The sequence below is a fragment of the Falco punctatus genome (assembly GCF_963210335.1).
Source record: "Falco punctatus genome assembly, chromosome: 1".
In the NCBI taxonomy this organism is placed as follows: Eukaryota; Metazoa; Chordata; class Aves; order Falconiformes; family Falconidae; genus Falco; species Falco punctatus.
In genome coordinates, this window is record NC_137580.1 from 49,890,160 (window position 1) to 49,914,172 (window position 24,013).

Sequence of the window (24,013 nt, forward strand, 5' to 3'; positions counted from 1 at the left end):
GAAACACAAATATGAAAGACAGAAACAGAAAAGGTATTGGTAAGCTCTATTTGACTGATGATGTATCCCTTATATCCAGATACAAATGACTGTTGACATGATTATTCTGAACTGCATTGTGTGGTTGATACACAAGAAAAAATGTCCTCTTTGTGTCAAAGCGATCTAAAATACGAAATGGGGTGCAACAGAGAGTCCTGACTACTCTGCAAGATGACTGGACTAACAGCTTGTGAAACCACAGCTCATGCAGTGCAAGTAGATTTGCCTACAAATTTGGCTGGAAAACTCAGCACAAAGCTCTTGGGCTCTTGGAACTACTGCGCATCCAACCATACAAATAAATCTTGTGTACTTCAGAGAAAAGACAGGCTAAAAAGAGCCACTTACAGGTTTGCAGTTTGTCGGTTTACCATTCATATCAATGTCTGGAGGGTTTAGAAAATCCCAGTCACGGCCTTTGTTGTAGGTTATCAGAGTTGTAACTTTCCCATCAATTTTCTGGTTGGCCAAAAAGACTCCTTTTACACCTCTGACCTGAAGCATGCAGGAAAGAGGGTTAATGACCAGCACATACACATTTTTTTCAACAAGGATTATCCCTGATTAGCTGCTCTTTTTCGGCTCTGAACTGTGTACCTCGGGTAGTTCTTCCACTAGGAAAGTGAACAATACACCTTAAAAAAAAAAAAAAAAGGCAGAAGGATAAGAGTAAAGTGAGAAAGGGGAAAGGGGAGGACAATTACTAACTGATTTGTAATTCTAAGTGTATTTTAAAGGGATATCCAGTTCTCTCAGTGTCAGAAGGCTAATCAAATTACATGTAGTTTATACAGCAAAATTAAAAAATTACAGTGGCATAGCCTTAGTGTACACTACTATTAAAATTACAGCTCTTAATTTTTTTTTAAAATATGGATGTCTTTAAAGTGTTATTCTGCAAATGATGTAATCAATTTGTAACAGCAACCTGACTTTTATACTGGTCATGTGACCCACATCATACAAATAGTACACAAATAATAACAAAATACAATATAATATCCTTTAAAATAACACTGATTTAGGGAGAACAATTGCCTTTTGTAGGAAATAAATGCAGATAGATAATTGGGGGAAGAAACAGTGAAGGCTGAATCAACCTATCAAGCCTCTGAAATGCTTCCATACTCAGTCTACCTCCATACAATTAGCCTCCCTTCACCTGTTTAACCTCTGGGGAAAAAGGAAAAAAAAATAAATTAGAGACTCTCTCTTCTCTTGGGCAAATTTAGTAATTTTATTTCAAAATAACCCGTGTTAGAGAATTATTACAATTCAGAGTGTCAACATTAACAGGGAAAACTTTTAGAAGCAATATGATTGCAATTGCACCTTATTAAGTTTAGTTCTAGTCCTAACTTTCATGTTAGGTGTTATTATTCCACCCAATGGCATGAGATGAATCTGAAGGTCTCTTTAAGAGTGCTCCTGTTTCCCTTGCGATTATTTATGAGGCTTCTTGAATTTTTGAGTCTTGACAATGTATACCAACTCATATACCATTTCCAGCATAGTACAGCTCTCTAATCTGCTAATGTGCTGACATTTAACAAAACTGAAGCATTCGTTACAACTAAATGCACAAGATAGCCAGCTCTTTGCATAATCAGGAATATTTGCCTCTTGCTGATATGATTAATTCCTGGACTTACTATTTATTTTATATTTGAATTACTTACTGTTTCCTTCCCACCTCCCCACCCCTCGCCAACTACCAGTTATTAACTCCCATTGACATTCGTTTAACAAAAATCTGCATTTAGGGTGAAGAGAAGGCACCCCTTCCAGCAGACTACAGATTTGATACCTATAGTTTATAAATATATGCTTTTTTTCTAAGGAACTCACCCAAATCTACAGAATAGGAACGTTCTGCTGGTTATGGTAAGAGCCTAGAACTTGAAAATATATTTGTTTAGATAACTGCATTCTGTATAGACATTTTAACACTCCACTATCTCATGAGCTTCTTCTTAAACCCCATATGTGTGGTTAGCTTACTTATCCAGGATGCTGGATGCCCAGATTCACCTCCAAGTCAAACATAATATAAAAAGTCAACTATTTTGCAATGCAGGTGAGAAAACGAAGGGCAGGGAAGAGATGAGGAACCTGCTTTCTTTACTTTCAAAGCACTTTCATCTTGCTGGGGCTTTATTACATATTCTACCTCCTAGAGATGGCACAGGCATGAATATGACTGAAAAGCCTGCACGTTCAAAATTTACATGGGAAGGCAGACTTGAGGTTCAATTTCTGTGCCTGTCTTTCTTCCAGTGAACATATTATTAAATATTTAAACAACTATCATATCAGGGACTACAACTGAGCTTTCCCTCTTAATTTGTGGATGGCAAACAGTGCTGCTTCATGAATATTTTTGTTTCCTCTCTCTTTTTGCTCTCATTCTTGTTTAATTAATATTTAATCATTCAACGGGAGTCAGGCTACAATTTTTATCCATTCCCAGTCCGAACTCTAACCTGACAAAATGCTAGAGTAACTTCTCCTTTCTAGAATATGGGGCATACATGTTTGAATCTATCAGACACAAAAAGGTTGTGATAAAAATTATTCCAGTGTGTCAGTTAACTTCTCTTACTGCTACTCTAACAGATACAAGATGACCAGCACTTCAGCAGTTGTGTTTTGAATGAAAGGCATAAACCCTGCTTGAAATAAGTTTCAGGCATCTGTCTTCTGAACAAGTTCAGAAGTATGATGTTAGGAGTTGTGCATTACCCTAAAAAATAATAAGTAATATAAAATTATGGTGTGTAAAAAAATGACACCTTTAAATCCCCCATCCCTTCTGTATAATTTTCTATTTTTTTTTTGTCCTGTGACCTATGTAAATATGTATCTGACTCTTTCTGTAAATTCTGTTAATCCTGTACATCAAATCTACCTTCTGGATTTCAACTGTGATGCTGAGGCACCCAATTTCTTCTGAACTTTCTACTTCTTGACTCAGTTCCCTAATCTAATATTGGCAGATTAGTATCTTTCTACCAAGAAGGGAAGACTGATTTTAATAATAAGGTGCTATGGAAAAGAAGACATTTCAACATTGTGAAGTGTTCAGTTACTCTGATGAACAGTCCCAAGATAGACGAACACATGGAAAATCAGAAGTATCTTTCCTTTGATTTTCTTTGGATTTCTGGATTAGTTCTTAGAGCACCTATTTTCCAAAACAGTTCAGGGGTTAGTTGTTCCCCAGGACTCTTAGAAAAGCATGTTGTACCTTATAAATCCATGTTCTAAACAGGTTTTCTCCTATGACTATGTATTCTGTGACACATTAATTGCTGCATTGTTACATTCCCAATTTTACGGCCAAACAATATGCTAAACTTATTGGTGGCAAGAAGCGCTCTTCAGATGGCACCACAGTGTTTATTAGCAGCAGTTACTGATATACAAAAGATATTGCTATAGAATACAAGTTTGTGATTAAAATTTAAATATATATGATTTGTTGTTTGGAAAAAAAGCATGAAGAATGTATACTGCAACTTGTGTAGCTCTTATTTATAAGAGCAGCCACAACAAGATCCAATCTAGAAGTAGTACGTTAGCACGTCCATTTTGCAAATATGCCTATCTCATATTTGTGACAGGTTCACACTGGCAGCACTTGATACAATTTCAAGGACATGCTCCTTTTGGACAGTCAGTTCATAATTCACCTTTCTTCTTCTTTCCTTCTTTGAACAATAATTTGGGAATTACTCCCCTTTCACACACACAGCATGGAAAAAAACACAGTGCAAATAAAGATAAAACATATAAAAGATAATGAATGCAGACAGGTAGAAACCCATAAAAGATTTTATAGCAGATGTACAAGCAAAAGATGAAGTGAGGTCAGCAGAAGATAACAAAGATGAAAAGTGCAGATTTTAAGGAGAACTATGCACTGGTGGAAAAAGAAATTGTCAAGCATTGAGGCTGCCTCTGTTGCACTGAGGATTTCTCTTCTCAGCATGGGATATTTGCATTAAAATGCCCAGAGACAAAAGCCAGACAAGACAAAAAAAATGTCCATCCTCAAGGACATGTTATTAGTTATTTTGTACTGTGTAAATAACCCATACATTATTTGTACATATGAGTACTTGATCACATTCTAGTTAAGATGATGAACACTAATTATTTATCATACAAAGTATCTGGAAGCTGTAGCGTTTCTTATTGTAAGCAAGCAAGAGTGTTCTGCTATAATGCAACTCTATTCCAAAAAACAGCTCTAAAAAATTAAACTGTATGGCTCCATGCGTATTGCCTTTCAATTACTCTATCATATGCACATTTTATTTAAAATGCAGCCCTACAAATTAATCCAGCACACACAATAATCTAGGATATCTCTCTCTCTCTCTCACGCACATTATCAAATATGCCCTCAGTAACCTTGTGAAATTCTGAAATCATTACTGAAACTGAATTAACTAAATAACTTTTGTAGAGAAAAGGACAGCCAGGGGTGGCATTTCTGAAATTATGCACTACAGGTGACACAGGGAGTAGAGATTACACCTGACTCCCTTTTAGCTTTGCATCCTGCACAAGTGACCAGGAACAAAGAGCTGCAAATTAATGCTCCCAATACATCACCCTGTGGGAATGTGGCTACACACAATGTGTAGCTTCACTCATTAGGAAGCCTCGTTTCTACAAACATAGAGACTATAAAATAATAATTGGTAATGATAGACATTTTTGTTTTACTACAGCCATTTGGAAAGAAAAAGCTAAACAAAGATGGAGGATATAAGGGGGGAAAAAACTGCTATCGTTTTCCCCCATTGAGAGTCTATTTATAGCCATTATAACAGCTCTGTAAATGTACAACTTGTATCCAGAATTACTACAAACCTTTTCCAAAGAAGTCTGGTGCACTCGAAGATATTTTTTTTTTATTATTATTTAAAAAAAAAAAAAAAATTAACACCAGGCAGATTAGAGTGCAACAGTGGCCAAAAAGGGTCAGACCGGAGGTCCCTTAGTTTAATATTCTGGTAATAGCCAGTCCTACGTGCTACAAGAAAGAACAGAACCAGAGCAAACAGACACCTTATTACATTTAAATGTCTTCATCAATGGGAACAGAATTGATAACAGTTTGTGCTACTCTTCCAAAAGACCATATTCTTGTATTTTATTTTGCCAAATGCACTGGTGTTAAAATCCAAGATAAGATTTGTTTACAGGACACTTTGTCTCTTAGAAAATAGTGTTGGCACAAAATACCTCCTGAAAGCAAGTGGATTTGCTGTCCAATATCTAATTTTGTTAGTTCCTTACTTGTCAGAGCTAACACAACCCAGGGCAAGGCTTGCAGGATTACTGTTTAAGACCCTACTGTCTAAAAGATGTCCTGCTCTAAGTCAGGAGGTGTATCACTGGGTCACCTAGAAGAAAAAAGCTGTATGTAGGCGGCTGCATAACTTCTTACTTCAATAATAAATGGTGCTGCCAACTTCGTTTTTCAATATCTTAAAAAAAAAACCCTCAGCCAGATTTGGTTTTGCAGTTCCATGGAACACCATAACAAGAATCCAGTTCTTGGAGTGCACAGGACATTAGCAGGGCAAGAAGAAAACATGTAAGTAGTAATGGTGAACTATCAATAAGAACAAAACCCTAGTCTTTTTATGTTAAAGATAAATGTGAAAATATATTAATGTAAAATTAATTATGTTCATAATAATAATAAAAAAAACCCACAAACAACCAACCAAACAAAAAAACAACTCCACACAGACTACACACAGTGGAACAGATAAAGACCTACCTCCAGAATATCTATCAGGACGTTCTCTTCTGGCTGCTTCGTGCTCCGGACATTCTCCAGCAGGATAGAGTAGTAAACACCTTGTGGGTCAGACTGGTACAGGTTGTACGTGTCTGTCTGGTACCACTCCTGAACAGCTACAAACACCTGGTTTTCATCTGTACTGATTATCTGTAAATCCTGTAGAAAAACAAAATACAAAATTTTCCAATAATTTCTATTTTACAGTCAGTAAGTTGGCTAGGACAGTTTAATAGCTGGGAGGGGGGAATACATCTGAAAGTTCATTAACAGCAATCTCTCAAAATAATACTAATCAACATGCTGTATCCCACTGCTCTAAGGTGGTGTTAGTGCCTTTTGGCTACAGATTATCAGACTGCAAACCAGTTTAGTGAAGACCAAAATCATGACTGTGCAAAAGCTGTGATCTGCCTTGACTTTTATGGGAAATGACTTTTTGAAAAGAAGGGGAAAATAAGTAAAAGAAAAAAATAGGAAATGGTTTTCCAAGATCTGGATGAGATCAATGAAACACTGACAAAACTTAAGTAATGAAAAAACAAAGGTAATCTGAAAAATAATCCCCAGGTACCTAGGGAATTAAGAAATACTTTGTTCAGGTAACACAGCACAAAGAGTATTAGATATCATTGACAGCAGTTACACAAAGGACATAGTACACATCATGCACACAGCTCATATAAATTATAGTACGTAACGCTAATTTATCTATCTATGTAGGCATATCCGCTTAAATATTCAACAGTAATAACATGGAAGTCCACATTCTGCATTCATTTGTCAAGAATTTCAGGCATGGATATTGCAACAGCTTGCTGTCAGTTTTCTCCACTTCTTCACTCCAGACTTTTCAGACAAAAAATGCACAGCTAGGCAAAACAATGTAATGGTAATATTAAACAGAAGAAACAAATCAGGAAGTAGCAACACCGAACTAAGCTTAGAAAACAGAAAGAAAAAAAAAAAAAAAAAAAGGACATGAGTTTGCAATAGGGTACGGCTTCATAAACGCAGATGTTGGGACAAATTATGAAATGACATCTAGTCACGGAAACTGAAGACTTGTAAACTCTTTATGACCTTGGTACTTAACTGGGATAATGTATCCAGTTCTGGTCACCTTATTACTGGAAAAAAATATGGCAATGGAGTGAATATTAAAAAAAGATACCTAAATGTCAAGATAATATGAATTTGGGGAAAATTGGCTTTAAAAAAAAATAACAAAATATCAAGAAAACAACTTCATAGAGCTCTAATAAAAAAATAAATTTCTGTAAAAATCCAGTTGAGACTGAAGAAAATGTGAGTAACAGAGAAACACTGAATGCTTGACAAAGTATGGCAGTCACACTTTAGGCAACATGCATGATGTGATTAAGGTATTTAGATTAAAAGAAACATGAATATAAATAAAATAATACAATTGAAAGATTTTGTTATATGAACAAAAGATGGTTTTTAAATAACTAGTCATTTCATTAAATTTAATGAAATGTGACACATCTCAACACAAAAGAACTTGTTTCCTGTCAGTGATTCCTCAATGATATTTTCAAAGATGTTCATGTTGAACTATTTACTGAAGTAGATTTTTGTTTAGAATCCCATGAATAGTTCTCTTTCTTATTGTACTCAAAAATTACTCAGAAGCAGATTGTCTGGCACAAATGCCAGAAAAACACAGCAACTGATCCCAACAGCTTCTTTAAAGAGACTTTTTAATGTACACCATGCTTCACTTCCTGCCTTACACCAGGGCAATGTGAGGCAGGGTAGCCCACATTACAATTCCAATACTAAATTCACCTCTTCTCTTCTTTTGCAGTGTAAGAAAAGCTCCCTTGATTATCCAATAAGTAAGGATGGAAGTGAAGCAGAGAGTCAAAAGAAGGAATAAATAAATTATTCTTTTTCTCATGTGAAAACCTCAAGAAAATCCTTCCTCTCCTGTGATGCCAGGAGCTTTCAGCAAAGTTATAATCTATATTATTATAGTAAAACATTTAAACAATGCCGCAAACAACTGCAAAATTCCAGTGAATATAGGCAAGGCAGTTTCCTTGCCCCAGGTGCTGGTGGAGTGGTAAAGGTTGCACAGGTGGCCTGTGGTGGCAGAGGTGAGAACTGGGAAGATGGGTACAGTTGAGGTTATTGTATTTCAGGGTCAGGCAGGAGCTGCTGAGCCAGCAGAAGCAACACATAAAGAGCCAAAACGTGGTGCAGGACAGGAGGATACATTTCAGGCAGACTGGAGGAATGAGGTGGAAGAAAGAGGGGCTGGACTGCAGAATTTTACTGCAACAAAAGAGAGTTTACTTTTGTCTTGGCAGTGATTGTTACCAAGGAAGAGGTTTGTACATTCAGACTGCTGGATGCCAAGGGTTTGGTTTTGTTTTTTTGGGGTTTTTTTTGAGTCAAGAACCTAACAGATCCTGGTTTTAGCAAGTGAAACTGCCCTTCTGCTGCCCTGAACTTTGTTCCTTTCACTCAGAATTTACACCTTCAGATTTCCAGTTCGGCTTTACCACTATTTTCCTTTCACAGTGATTTCTTTTCCCTCAGGAAACAAACCAGTCCTTCAGTTATACTACCTTGCAATATTCCTGCACAAGACTTTCTGCCCAGACAGTCATGATCTAATGGTCTCGGAAAATTAATTGGCAAAGTAAGGAAAACTGCAATTTCATGCCCAATTTTTAAATTTTTCCTTCAAAATCCTGGATGACCACAGACTGCTGAAAACCTAGCTAATTCTGGATGACCAGACTAGCTGAAACAAAGCTAAACTGTCATGTCACTTTTGTACTATTCCTATCCTGGAAAGGTGAAACTTTAAAGAGGAAGAAGAAATAGACTGACAAATACAGAGGCTGGGTCTTTACTGTGTAAATCCAGACCTTCACCCAGCTACACACTGCTCAACAGATGACAAGCACGTGAAGATGCGACGTCAGCAAATATTGCTAGGCAGAATTTACTGTCACTAAAGAGTTAACTAGTAGGGACATCTGAGAAAGAATACATATCTTGATGGAGGTAATGCAAGTTTTTATTGCTTTATCTAATTCATGGCCACAGATACTACCTTAGGCTGTAATCTCAGCAGATCCTATAAGGAAAGCATTTATTCTTTGATAATTTCATGCTTGGATTACTGCAATTGCCTTCTTGCTGGATCTCCTGCTTTCTCTCTCCACATTCTGCAGGCAACTCAAAGTCCCACTGTTCATCTAATTTTTTTCTGTAATTATGCCATTCACACATGATTTATTCAAAATCATTTACAAAGATCTCTTTGCTGATACAAGAGATCTTCAGGCTTTGGAATAGTCCTTACTGTCACTACTCAGATTTTTGTTTGTCTCCATGCTTTTTAATATACATTCAGTATTTGAGCTGTTGTGCTTTACTTTCATTTCCATGCTCAAATGAGAAGGTCCATGCACTTTCAGGTGTCCCAAGGCAGAATCTTTTTCCAGATTTGCTGTAGCAACCTTGTCGCTTCCTCTGTGGCATGCCCATTCCTCCATGGACATTCTTTCCCTCATCTCTGATACTTCACTTTTGCTCTGTCCAGTCCGCCATGTCTGCTCTGTCCCATGTCTTGCTGATACAAGCATCCATGCTTTCACCATTTTTCTTTTTCCTTTGTTTTTCTAAAGCTTACCAAGGAAAATTGTATCAGCAACAGACTGTGGTTCCCCATTACCAGTATTCTGCATTTACTTTATCTCATCTTCTTAGGTTGTAAGCTTTCGTACAGTTCTGAGATGCTACTATCTGTATTGTTCAAAATTCCTTATTTAACCTCTAAACCCCCATGAGATATTGCTGCTCTGTTTCCTAAGGTGCTTCTTGTGCACTATATTCTGTGAATTCCTTTGTCACAACATTCCCTTCATCCTCCTCTTTACTGGGTACTGTTACACCACACTAGGTACAGATGTCTGTATGTTCATCACTAAAAAATCTGTGAAAGTGCTCATAGATCCAAGACAGTGGACCAACTCAGGGTCAGGGATAGATCTACCTTATCGATGCCACCAAAGAAGCCTGCAAAGTGCTCTAAAATCTACTATGCAATCAAGTCCACAAAGTCATTTCCCTATGGGTGGATGAGAGCAGACAAAAAACAGCCTTCAAATAATGTAAACAGCCACCCAAGGAAAACAGAATAAAATGTCTTCTAAGTCTACTTGGAATTAAATACTGCATATAAAATGCAGCTATGGAGATTTAGGATAGACATCAGAATATCTTTCTATAGTAGTGCCTGTTTATACACACTGAGGATAAAATGCTTAGGGAGGGAAAGTAATCTTCATCCTTGGGAGTTGATAAGAGCAGTTAGACAAATATCTGTCAGGACTGGTTTAGGCAGATGACCATGCTTTGGAAAAGGACCTCCCAAGATCTTTTCCATGTTTTTTGTGTAGAATCCTGTGAAAATAGGCGAAAATAAAAACACACCTTATTGAGATTACTTGAAATGTTACACATACGAATAGAAATACCATTAAAGAGACAGGATTTTTTTTCTTTGGGGGGAGGGGGTGGTGGTTTTGGGTTGGGGTTGTTTTTTGGTGTGGTTTTTTTTTTGGGGGGGGCAGGATTTATTTTGTTTTGTTTTTGCGTTTTTTTTTTTTAATTCAAGAGCTATAAATTCTTAACTATGCTAAAGAAACCAAAAAAATATCTAGACAAATAAGTATTTTAACTTGATCATGACATTAGAATTAAAGGCAGCTCGAAATCTGTTGAATTGGAGTTACTTTTCTATAAAAATGCTAAATGAATCCTGAACGTGATCAAAGACTGTGTATTAAAACCTGGTATGATTAAACAAGGCATCCAGTGACAGGTCATACCACTCCTGCTCTCTCAGGGACTTGTAAGCTGCTGTTTGTACCTTAGATCAGCAGCAGAGACCATAATTGTTCAAATAAACACAAAGAGGGTTTCAAAGTGATACTAGAAATAATTATACGTGTATAAAAGGCCAAATTGTGCCAAAAGATGAGCACCACTTCAGAGAAACTTCCGATCCCATGGACAGACATGGTCTGTTAAACAAAATAAATGAGTCTGAGGGTGTGCACATGACACTGAAAGAACTGTACCTGTTCAGCCATGACATGGAGAACAAGCACCCAAGAACTCTTCCAGCAAGTACAGAGTAACGATCAAATGTTACTTCTTAAAAACATCGACACCACTTGAGAATTATTTCTTTACTTTTAACTTAGTTCACTAACATGATCAGTCAGATTTTCCCCAGCTGATCTGCTTTTAATGCAGTTGCGTCTGTTTTCACGGAAGGCTAAACTAACACCAAATCAAAAATAAATCAGTCAAGAAGTCCAAAAGCATTATATTAGAAGAGTTGGGGTTTTGGGGAGCAGAGGATAGGAGTGTGGAAAGAAAGATTTTTAGAGGAGGAAGGGAAGAAAAATGCTTTGTTTTCATTGTATACAGTCCCATAGCATCTACATTTAGCAACTCATCAGCCTATAAATCTGCTAATACTTTATAGAAATTTATATTCAAGAAATGCTCGGTATGGCTTACTATACTAACTGTGATAAGAAACCCTATGACACAAATAAACACAATTGCACCCTGAAGACAGAAGGACATAAAAGATGACAAGAATTGTACTGCAAGCCAGTGCTCCTTTGTGTAGTAAAATGTGCTGATGACATAGGAAATATCATTAAGTGAAAACACTGTAGGCAAGGTTCAGCATAACCAGCATAATAGTACACAGGCAGGGCTGTTGTGCTTTAGTCAGTAAGGCAAATAAAGTATAATATCAAGATTCTGGGTTTTGAAATCTTACAATTTTCAGTCTAATGTCAGAATTTTTCCCCTTTGCAATCTTTTAATGTTGTGGTTGGGCAACACATTAGCCTGAAGCAAGTGAAAAATTAAACAGAGTACGAGGAGAAGTAAATTACTAGAAACGCAACAGATGTAAGCACTCAAGACTGCATAGCCTCAGCCTTGACCTCCAGATGCACCACATTTATACCCCTGTAATCTCTTAAGAACAATGAAGGTGACTGGATGGAACATATCCCAAAGATAATCTTCCTAATCTTCCTTGCCTGGCCGAGTAAAACAGTGCAAAGAGAGAAATCAATAACAAGTTACACTGTGAAGAAAAGAACAATTCCTTGTATCCACCTATCTGTATGATCAGGGAGCCAGACTGCTGCTACAGCTCAGGTCCACTGGCTATTGCCATGATACTGCCCAGGAAAAGAATACTTCTGCATCAAATGCCACTGCTACCCGTATTTCTGTTTTGCCCCCCTTTATTCTCTGTTCAACAGCCATTCCAACGGACTTTCAGAAGAATGGATAAGTAGTCCTGCTGCAGCTGAAAACTGCTCTTCTGCCTGGCACAGAGGAGCAACCACAGCCAAAGCCTCCCAGGGCAGCAGATGGCAGAGGTGGTGAAAGGGACTAGCCCAGTGAAGAAACAGTTCTTGGGAGACTAAGAGTCTTGGTAAATGAGCTCTTAGAGCCTCAATACTTCATAATTCAACCGTCATGCAGCCACAGCCTCAAGAGAACATTGCTGACAAAGGAGCTGCAGGAATCTTTCCTGCCATTTCTGTTGTTAATGATGGACCCATTTAAGGAATCCTTGAAAAAGTTGTGGTAAGAGGGAGCTTGGTAGAGAAGGGAATACATGCTTCAAAAGATTGATGGCTATTTAGGGAGAAAGAGTAAAACTGCCCCAAATATTTTACTCCTCACAGTGTTATATCTATTGTTGAATGATACAGGGCTGTTTGGAAGAAAACTTGTGGTTAAAACAGTGATGCATATCTCAGAGTGAGGCAAGGAAGAGGTGGGCCTGTTTCGAGACCCTCAGAAGGGCACTAGGTGATAATCAAATAAAAAGAATATATGGAGTTGATAAAAGGCATGTATAGGAGAGTCATATTACCATGAATACATTAAAGGCTTATTTCTAAGGTAATGGGATATTTTTCTTCTTTTATTTTTGTTATTTTTTTCCCTGTACCCTTTTGTATCTTGGTTACCTGAACATTTTTATGTTATTGCCTATTTCAAAGATTGAAAAGGCATACAGAGATCAAAATAGATGAAACAAGCTTTTTCCACACCAGATCTTTTCAGAAATAAACTTTCTGAATTGCAGTAGCATATAACAGATAATAAAGATTTCACATTATTAGGATTTTGTATCGGTCATGAACAAATGTAGGATCAATGAATGTCTTGTATCAGTTCATAAAAGGAGATTGGTATCAATGCAGTTTGTTTACCAGAGGTGGAAAGGGGACTCAGAATAAATGAATTATTCCAAATTGCAATAGTAAAACTACTGTGATTTGTAGCAGACTTTTTGGTTTGGTCAGCAATTTTGCTAATTTTTTTGCTTAAACTCTCATAATTGAACTAGTTCCTTTATTTTAGTCACATTAGAGCATGACTCCAAATGCCGAATAAGGACCAGACCTCAATGTACTCCTCCTTCTCCACGCCACACTTCTCTAGAAAAGGGCGAACAGAACTGCAAGAACTTTTGTGTAATACAAGTGTGATGATCCTCTGGATGAGGCTGCAGCCTGTGCCCCTGGACAGACCTGCTCTCCCAACCCTGGCAGCTAAACCCCTGCTTGAGGCTGAGAACAGCCTAAGGGAGATTGCTGGACCTCCCTGGGTCTCCCTGGAACACTCCTGCGTGCCTAACCAGCCAAGTCAACACCAACGCTGCTGCTCTTGGCATGATTTTGATATTCCCTTCCTACACATTATTAACTTCTGATCTAGTTTTAGCAGTGGAGAACCAGCAACCCTGGAAAAATGGAATACAGTAAAACCCCCAATTTGTCTTAAAAACAGAAGCTCCAGATTTCCTCTTCTAATTTGAGGAGCATACAGCAGCCTTTAATATGGTCTCACCAACCTTTGGTACCACCCTGCCTAGCAGCAGCTGGCACTTCTGTCAAATGAAGGAGACAGCTGTGTGATTCAATGTAGTCAGCGTCAAACATGCTACTGAAAAAAATGTAAATCTCTCAACAGCATGGAGAAAAAGGTAAAAAAAAAATAATCTGAATTCTGTTCATTAGGCTCTGCTCTCTGTACATAAACAGAGCTATGATGTGTTACAAAAAGGTGAACTAAGTGGCACTGCGGAGCTGGAGCCTAGAAACTCAGTGCATGTAAAGTTTGGCTGGAAGCTGCTTTTAGCAGCCTTTGATTTAGAAGTAAGGAGGCCTTGAGATATGTCCAAGGGCATTTATCCTTTTCTACATTTCTCTTTGAGGGTACGTTTGGACAAATACAAACAAAATACAAATACAGACAATATAAAACAATTGCCTTTTTTTTTTTTTTGTTTTTTTTCAGATTTTCAGCCACTTCATATTGCAAGGAAAATAAGACATCAATAACATTTTCTAATTACTCATCTGAAAATGTTAATTCTATCTCCATATGTAAAATCACTGTGTAATGCATCTGTGCAGCAAAAGAATAATATCTGAAGATCCCAGCACTGTTCCCTCAGGCTAGAGCCAGTGTTCCAACACAGCTCTCCTGATGTTGTTAGATACATCCTTGACCAGCCTGTAGTATCTTCTGACAGTTTTCCTTCCCTGTACACAATCACTGTGTACAGTACACTGCTCAAAAACTCTAGCCAGTAACATGAAACATTTTACAGAGACCACTTGGAAAGAGAGTTTTTGGAGCTTCATTCAGTTCTTTTGAGAAAAATTAAATATAGTCTATTTCAGACCAGCTTCATCTCCTGGTTAGGCAGGATCTAATACTTCAAACCTCCTAAACCTCAGTTCTTTGAAAAGCTATTGTTTTTAATCAATCTTAAAAAAAAAAAAAAAGGATTGCAAATTCTTTTGTTCTATTTATCTCTTACTGCCATAAAAGTAGCAACTCCACAGTCACATGTTCTAGATGTACTCTGAATTTGCCAGTGCCTTTGCTGATACACTGCTGCTTGCAAAAATTTCATCAGTGCTCTGCTCATATGAATCTTTTCCCCTCATTCAAATGGGATTGGAAGATACATTTCTACTGCACTTGGATGATTCTCAGTGAAATATGGTGTGATGAAAAATTTTAGAGCTGTGTTATTTACTTGAGTATCTAAAATTTATGTTGTCATGTATAGGTACCAAATCACATTAAAAAAAAAAAAAAAGAAAAGAAAGAAAAATGGTATCTTTTACAGCAAAGGTTAAAGTCTCTCACATGCACCACTGTTCTAATGGATGTCTGGCTTCCAGGCCCTCTTAGTGATATTTTCAGCTCTGTGGTGTGCAGATACCAATGAAACTTCTCTTGGAAGTATCATCAAAATGCTAGAGATAGTTTATTTCATCCCACTCATTTGGTACTGCCTGGACTATAAAGGACATAAAAACATCCCTTTCCAAATGACACAGTCACTGTTCATAGCTAGCTATTGACTTTATCCAAAATGAAGCCATTAACTTCTAATTTATTTATTCAGTCAAGCCTCGAGTTAATCTGCTTAGCGGGGGGGGGGGGGGGGGGGGGGGGCGGGGAAGACAAATAAACAAAAAACATATTTTCCAAGACAAAGAATTCAGCATGCAGCCCTATTTCAAACAATACAGACTACATATGACAGAAATACTAGGCTATTATGACTGACACTTTTTGAATATGTCAGAAATGCACTCAGTAAGGGCATGGGCCCAGTAAACTAAGCACCCTTTGCAGAATAATGGATTTTAAGACTAAAAGAGGTGATTAGATCCTTTAGTTTGCTCTCTGCTCTTTCCAGCCTGAGAACTTCCAACAATTACTTCTGCATATTTTATACACTGCAGGAGAAAATAACTTCTATATGGTTAAAGCAAATGTCCCAGAAAGGTGCTTATGATTTGAGAACTTCAGAACCCAGGATACCTGTCACTTTCCCTGGCACTTTTAAAAATACATAATCACCAACACTATTAAGTTGAGATCAGTTTCTAATTTGGATTCAGCTCCCACCTGTAGTGGGTCCTTCCCTACTGAAGTGCTTTTAAGACTCAGTATTTTCTCCCCCTTGTGAGGAGGCTTCTTCAGTCTTCTTCTACAAACAAGTTGCCTCCTGTTCTGCATTTTTAAAAAACAAATTACACTTTTTTTCAGGGTTATTTTTCACAGAGATTGCTACACTGGTCTTGTTTATAGTGTGGTCCCACAAAACAACAGAGGTCATAGTAGGCTGCAGAACAGTAGGAAAAATAAATGACTGAGGAGGACTTCTTAAACTGATTTTTCTGCTAAGGAAAGCTCCACAGGACAGAGATCTAGGTCACACACTGTGTGCTTTTGTCTCCAGCCCTCCCATAACATTTGCTACTCTTCTTGCAAGCTCACCTTTAGCAAATGGAGATGCCTACAAGACAATAGTCTCATATAGTTCTTGAGTTCTGACAGCCTCCCCCCATTTATTCAGATCTGTCAGATAGCTAGCTACATCTGAACCCAAATAGCATGTCCTTTATTAGTATAGTGTACTGCAATATGGATATTTAAATCAGAGTCATGTATCATTAAGGAGATACAGTACACATTGAACTTGTTAAAAAATAATCCACTTTCCTGAATGCTTGAAGTAAGTATACACACATGGAATATGAACTACCATCTACAATTGAAACACTGTACAACTATTAAAAAAATTGACTTATTGTGTCCATCTTCTATGTGATGGCAGTATCAGGAAGGACAAAGCGCTGCCATGGCCAAATGCACCAGAGCACTGGGCATGACAAGGAAACTGCAATGGAAAGGTACAGATTCCTCCTGCACAGGCCATCCAGAAGCAGAAGGAAGAAATGCTCTGGTCTCTCTTACAAGATTTCTGCCCTTCTGTTTCCCAACAGGCAACCTTTTCCCACACAAGTTAGCATAGTCAACATTTGCCCTAATGCTCTGGCACTTCAGGAAATTTGCCACAGGCAAAACATTCCCAACTTGGAGAATGTTACCTGATTTAATCTATTGCCAGGTAACACACACTTCAAATTACTGATTCAGGTACTGAGGAGGAAAAAAAAAACAAACCACATTAGCAAACACTTGGGGAAACATCCTTCCTCCCCCTTCTTTAGGCTCAGCTTAATCAAACACCTCTTCTCCCTCCTTCCTGCTCTCAACTCCCTTTTCACTTCGAATTAACTCAGTTCCTCCGAACTCCTTCAGTGAGGCAATGGGCTGTGCAGGAGGTTGGGGTCATCTGCAGAAGGGTTTCTTTCAGCCAGTCCTTGCTTACTCTTTGCTTTCCTCCCTTGTCTTCTTCTATCCTGGTGTGGGTCATCCAAGGGCTGCAGTCCCCTGGGGTGTCCATATTTGGCATGTTTTAACATTTAAAACTGGATATTCTCCTGCTGTTTTCCTAATTACAAATTCCCCCAAGGAAGCATAAAGGTTACTGTGAAGGCCTTAAAAACACTGAAATAATTATGTGGAAGGGTTGATATATTTAACTGTCCTTCGCTATAAACTCCTTGTCGAAATAGATAGATAGATAAATAAATATATAGCTATTTCTATAGTGCTACTAGGAGTATATCCAAATTTCAGAGTCTTGTTCAACTAATATCTGAGGGTTTGATTTGAGGATTTTGTTCATAAGTTCTACATTTAATACCAGAAGACTTCAGACCACCACTTAGACTAAAACAGAAAAATAAAAATCAATGATGAAAAAAATGATATTAAACACATTCTTTGCTTTATAACAGTAACAAGAGAAGGAAATGCCTTGTATTCCCTGTCCTTCATCAGATGAGCGATGAATTAAACCTGTGCAATTCAAGACATGCAAAGATAACATGCCTTAGTTTTCTCCTAAGTAGGTGACAATCACATGAAAAGGCAGAAAACTCTGGAGGTCTTCAGACCGACCTCATGCTGGGAGCAGGGTGAGCTGTCAGGACAGACCAAGTTACTGAGGGTTTTATCCAGATGGGTCTTTAAAACTTCCAAGCCATTTTTCTTCATGATTGCAGAAACCTTCTAACTATAAATAAAGTGTTTCCTAACTTTCTGTGCAGCAAAAAAATTCAATTGCATCAGTTAGCCCATATGTAAATACGTGTCGGTGTTTTATTGCTAATTTATTATGCAAATATAGAAACCCCGTCAATATAGAAATATACCAGACTGAAGGAACATCTCAACAAACCTTGCAATGTTGTTAAGCAATTAAAGTCCATATTGGCATTCTTTACTGAAATACAGCGCCATCAACCAGTAAAATACTCTCATATTACTATTCATGCTTATACTAGAAAGCACCATGTGGAAGTAAACTGCAATTGATTCTTGAAAGAACACTTGCTTGATATCATTACATTGTCATTGGCTGCGTAGCCCTGCTTCATGGAAGCAAAGCTCAAAAACTGTTGTGGTAACTGATGACAAATAAACTATCGTATGCTGTTGCTCTCTGTGGTTTATGAGCTACTACATTGCAAGAATAAAAATAAAAACAGTAGGGTAAGAATATATCACAAATGGGAATCAGAAATCCTTACAGGGAGAAATTGTGATGTCAGAATAATGAGGTTTAAAAAAAGAGAAGAACACAACTAGTTTAGGTAGAAAGAGAAGAAGACAAACTTCTAAATAGAATGAAAAATATGTATACTTACTTTTGGTAATGCATATTTTGGCAACTTCATCTGTACAAAGCCATTTCGACGGTAAGACACATAATACTTGGTCCGATTTGCTGATGTTGTCTATACAAAGTGAAAAGAGAATGCTGTGATAGTTTATGTCAAATCTAAAGAGTCTGAGATGGAAGAAATATTTTTTTTCTTTTTAACCTGCAATGGAAATACATAGCTATTACTGGTTTTGCATGTGAACAATTTGCACATTGTGCTTCTAAATAGAGTAATTCAAAAGTTGGGAAAAAATAGACTCCAGAGAGACTCAAATTCTTTTGTTCTCCTCCTCTTTGGAAGAAAAAAGTGACTTACTTCCCTCTTTCATCATTTCAGCTGTCTGGGGTAACACGTGAGAGTCAGCATCTCACTGTCCCCAGTCCTTACTGATACCTGTGTACTCACTGGCCTCCCACATCTTTGCCCTTTTGTGTAAGTCCAGGCAGCAGCACCCTCCAGGTATGAGGTAGAGAGGAGGTACACTGGTTATGAACACGAGGCACCTCAAGGGCAAGTGCAACTTCAACAGCACAATTCAAAGCAGAGCAAAAAATGTTGAATAAGTTCACGTTAATGTTATGTAAAGCATTCACTATATTTGACTAATATTTTCCATACAAGAGAAAACATTTCCCAGTGCAAGATGCTGACATGCCACATGGAAGATAATGATGCAATGCTGAATCCATTGGTCAGTCAGTTCGAAAGTCAGTGCTATGTCCTAAAGACACGATTATATACTTAAATAGAGAGGTAAAACACGTAATTCAACTTCTTGCATGTGTGGAACTGAAGGCAGATTAGGTTTTATGTAAAATACTTAGGGACTTACAAAGATTGTCACTAAAGAAAGCCCACAGAAGCAAGCATTGAAAGGAAGACTGATGTATGACTATTATCCATTAGCTCTTTCTCCTCTTTCTAATAGCAGATACACTGACCATTTTTAGACTTTTACCTTATTCACCAAAAAACCTCAATGCAAATGTTCCAAAGTAACAAAAAGAAGACTCTAAATAAATAAATTGATGAAAATACTCAACTAAGAGGTTTCTTAGGTTTTTCTAGTCAGCAGTGTAACGTCAAAATCTGTGCTGTTATATAAATTGGGAAATTTCCAACTAAGCCTCTTGTGTACCATCAGATGAGATTAGCAAAGGTTTTAGCCTTTGGTAAATAGTATTTCACATTCCCCGTGCACCTCCCCTCACTCCCACCCCACCCACCCACCCCGGAGATCAGCTAAGCAATGACTATTCAGTCATTTCAGTCATTTTCACCAAGGTTATACAGGGTGGCTGCTTTGCAGGAATGGACTGGTCAAAAAAGAATGGAAGAAGTGAAATGAAATATCCAAAAGTTTTCTTTGGTTGTCCGTAACAAATCAGGTTGCAGAACTGAAGCACAAACAGACCCATCTTCTTTTTTTAACTTAGGAAATCCATTTAAAATCCTACCCCAATTTCACTGCTTTTCTCCTCAACCTCTGTGTTTAAAAAGGGAACCTGATTTGGAAGACAGCCTATCCTGAAGCATGCAGACTTGACTTGCCTAGCTAAAAATAGAGTTGATGCATGACAGCAGGTCCACCTGCCTGAATATTTCAAAGATATCAAAGTATTTCAATTTCCTTTTTTTTTCTCTCTCTCTCTCTCTTTTTTTTTTTTTTTTTTGGTAGAAAGAATGTGATGCTTTTTAGGAACGTGATTTGTTAAATGATGGATTAAACCAAAAACCTCAGTGTTTGATTAATTAGTATCAAATAGCAGTCTTATCTATCTTTTTGTTCACTACACATTTTTTTATGTCACTCATTTTAAATGTCTGAAGATGATGTAAAGGCAGTGGAGAATCAGCGTTGAAGCAGCTACTTGTGCCAAGCCTCACTGACATTAAAGCCTGGTCTATGCTTAAAAACAGTTATGAAACTTTAATCCTCCTACTAACATCACCTCTGAAACTGTCTGACTGTAAGTGCAAGCTGGAAAAGAAGCGAGTATTAGAAAGTTCCTGATCTTCATGGGTATAGACATAGTGAAAATGGGGTCGAGATCTTCTTCTAACACGGTAAAGTCTGAGACCTGGGCCAGGATTAGCAGTGCAGACCTTCAATGCTCTGATTCACAGCTGTACAGCTCAGGAGATGTGAGCTATGCCAGGGGCAACAGTTTCAAACTCTATTTTTACACAGATTACTTTGTCCTATCTTCTTTCTAAACAGATATTGATGTGACAGTAAGAAAAGTCCCTGGTCTGATTCTAACTTATATAGCAATATTTTAGTCTAGTGCTGAAAGAATTTCCACATGATTTCAAAAGTATGCTGTTTCTCAAACGTGCAGCTGCTGTGTGGTTTCACTGGCACAGGTAAGTAGTGTCCTGCAGGGGTGGCTGCGCTTCAGATGTGACTACAGGATCCCAGAGTTATCTTCTATCTTCCAGCCATATAGATACGGCTAACTGTAAACCAATTTAACAATAAGAGAGATTTATATTCCATACTGTGATTTACTGCAGGTAAGTCTGAAAGGAAAAGACAAGAAATATTTCCCCTTTATGTGGAATATGTGCACGTATCATCTACTGGCATTGGCAAATTTCAAATCTACAGAGACTATGTTACCAATGGCATCATTTTGCTAGCAGCAACATTATTACGTTATGTGTACAGTGCCAGGTTGCACTTCCATTTCATGTCTGCCTGTGCCTGGCACGAGATAGAATAACAACTGCTCAAGATGCAATTATACAAGATGTCCGGCAAAACAAAATGCTTGAAAAGGAAGCAGCCACTGCATTGCTGAGCACAGCAGTCTGGAAGTTCACATGATGAGAAGCACTTCTCACCGGCTACACACCGTGAAATAGATTTTGGAGTGTGCCTGGGGGGAGCCACAGATAATAATACCTTTGAGCAAAACGAGTGCCATGAGTGTTAGACCTGAGGTGAAAAATGCCCACTTTATTTCAAAAAATCTTTCCCAAACCCATTTTGCTGTTTCTTTGCGGTGCTAAATGTTGCAAGCCATGTGGGCCATTGAAACCACTGTGCCAAAGAAGAGGAGGACAGACTTTCTGTGTTTCTATTAGTTTACAGATCCTTTTGGAGGAAACATCTACAAGGGGGGAAAGATGCAAAGTCAATCTGATGTACACCTAGCCAGTGTTCGGAAGACCTATCCCTTGCCACATTGTTGCTTTCCTGCAAAAAACAATAAACAGAGAAGGCTTGCCACAAGGAAATCATATCAAAGTAAGGGGAAAATGATAGCCAACCACTGAGGAAAGTACAAGGAAATTTCCTAGTAAATTCTTAAAAAACAGGGAGGACATAACTGTTCTTTGAGAAGCTTGTAGCTCCGATAGATTCAAACCACAACCTGTTACAAGCACATAAAAAAAAAAAAATTCAAATGTGTTTGAGCCGTACAGGTGCCATAAGGTTGACAGAGTTCCAGTCCAGGTTTCTGCACGCAGGTCATGTAGTTTGGGAATGAAATAACCCCAATGTAATTTGGACCATCACAAGTTGCGGACATGGTGTTTAGGGACATCATTTAGTGGTGTACTTGGCAGTGTTACTCTTATGGTTGGACTTGATCTTAAGGGTCTTTTCCAACCTAAATGATTCTGTGATTCTATTCTAAGTTGCTCAAAGCTCCCCAGCTATGGCCATTTCATTCTTTTGCTTCCTAAGCACAGCCATGTAAGTTCTTTCCTAGAAAAACCTCTTCAGAGGAGAATACATATGAAGAAGCTGAGACACTATTCTGTCAGTGGCTTTCCTTAGGTGCTCTTCTCAGGGAAGCTTTTTGTGATATGGAGGTAATGGAAAGGACCCAGAAGAGGTTGTAAGCATTAGAACAAAAGGGCTGCGTTTTGCCTAACACACAAGAGTATTTTTTAAAAGTAACTTTGAACCACACAATCCACTTGAAAATTTTCATATACTTAAAGCTAGGTCAGCGATAAATTAAAATTGACTGTATAAATAGGCAACCGGTTGCACAAATTAAAGATGCTTTTTTAAAAAAAAAAACAGATAAAGGAATGCTTTGTTCCATATAAAATTTCATAAATCATCATTAATACTCTGGAACAGGTTTCTGCATGCTTTTAAATAACAGTGTTTAAAATTTTATTTTGTAATTTGAAAATGGGCTGTCTCTCCAGAGAGTGGCAGTACCTGAAGAAATATGTAGTCATCCTGCACAGTCAGGGAATCCCGATCAGTGCCACCAGCAAACTGGACTGTCATTGTCTTATCAGAACAATTTTGAATCTGGCAAGTGATGTAGCGATAACCTGAGGGAAGAGAAACAGAAACATATGACAGGACTATCAAGGGAAAAAGAAGCAAGCAGTATAAAATGTTATTCATGCAGGAAAAGCGCTGCCTTTGCCAGGTGAGTTAGTTGTAAAATTATTATATTAAACCTTCATACAAGAGTTTTTCAATCTCCAGTGTACTGAGAATATATTAACTGCTTACAGTTCAGATCATTCCCGGGAGGCAGCCTGTTATTATCCAAATTTTGCTGGTCCAGAAAGATTAGGGGTTAGATGAATGAGGCATTCATGGGTGGGGATAATAGAAGGAGCGTCTTTTCTCACTTAACCTATGCACTGAGCCAAATTATTCATTTGGAGAAATGGCAGCCTGACACAACATAAGTGAAATCAATAGATCAACCCCAGTATAAAATTGTGATGAGTGAGAGGAGAATCAGACTCCATTCAATAGACAGTATGCAGAATTTTAAAGGCTCTGTAGGTTAGTTAAAACACACTATTAACACGCTATTGGAACTGCTCTGTTGGGGGAGGACTTCTATACTCAGAGTTAATACCTTGCTGAAAGAGCCTGGACTGATTTATATCAGTGGAAGCTATGGCCTCTCTCTTCCTCTCCAGTTAGCAAGGGGCAAGGAACATCCTCTCTGCCTGCGCTGTTAGAACAGCATCACTGCATCTTTGATGCAATCTGATCTTATCAGAGAGCAGAGCCAATAATTATATCATACATAAGCTGTGGCCCAAAGACCTTCTCCTAGATTCAAGCCCTTGTACAGTTCACCCTTCATCACAAGCTTCTGAACACAAAGTACTTGACTGACTTTCTCACATGCAGTGAGAAAAAATGTCATGTATACAACCCTGTGTCCAGATTACTAATTTTCCCCATGCTTCAGATATAGCATAAAAGAGAAAATAATGCACTCCTATGTCCTTCCTTGCTTTTGCAGTATGATAGGAAATGCATTCCACACTTTATGTCTTTTAATTAGAAAAGGCCAAACCAGCGTACTAGATACAAATATTTGTTTTAAAATCTGCACCCGTTTAATAGGCAGCTAGACTCAATCCAGGTTCTCCTGTTTATGTCCAAACCATCACCACAAGGATATTTGAGCAAGTGCAGCAATGGGCCATCAAAATCTTGCAG

The 24,013-nt window shown here is 37.9% G+C and overlaps 1 protein-coding gene across 6 annotated transcripts in view; it reads right to left on the reverse strand.

The window, feature by feature from the left end:
* Positions 1-24,013, reverse strand: part of SORCS2 (sortilin related VPS10 domain containing receptor 2) — a 569,561-nt gene that overhangs the window by 71,978 nt on the left and 473,570 nt on the right. For all 6 annotated transcript variants that reach the window (XM_080373393.1, XM_080373391.1, XM_080373389.1 and 3 more), the window contains exons 7-10: positions 22,754-22,872; positions 18,550-18,639; positions 5,843-6,022; positions 391-537 (exon numbers count right to left, since the gene is read on the reverse strand). In XM_080373393.1, coding sequence (XP_080229519.1) covers positions 391-537; positions 5,843-6,022; positions 18,550-18,639; positions 22,754-22,872 — 536 coding nt within the window. The remainder of the gene's footprint in view (positions 1-390; positions 538-5,842; positions 6,023-18,549; positions 18,640-22,753; positions 22,873-24,013) is intronic.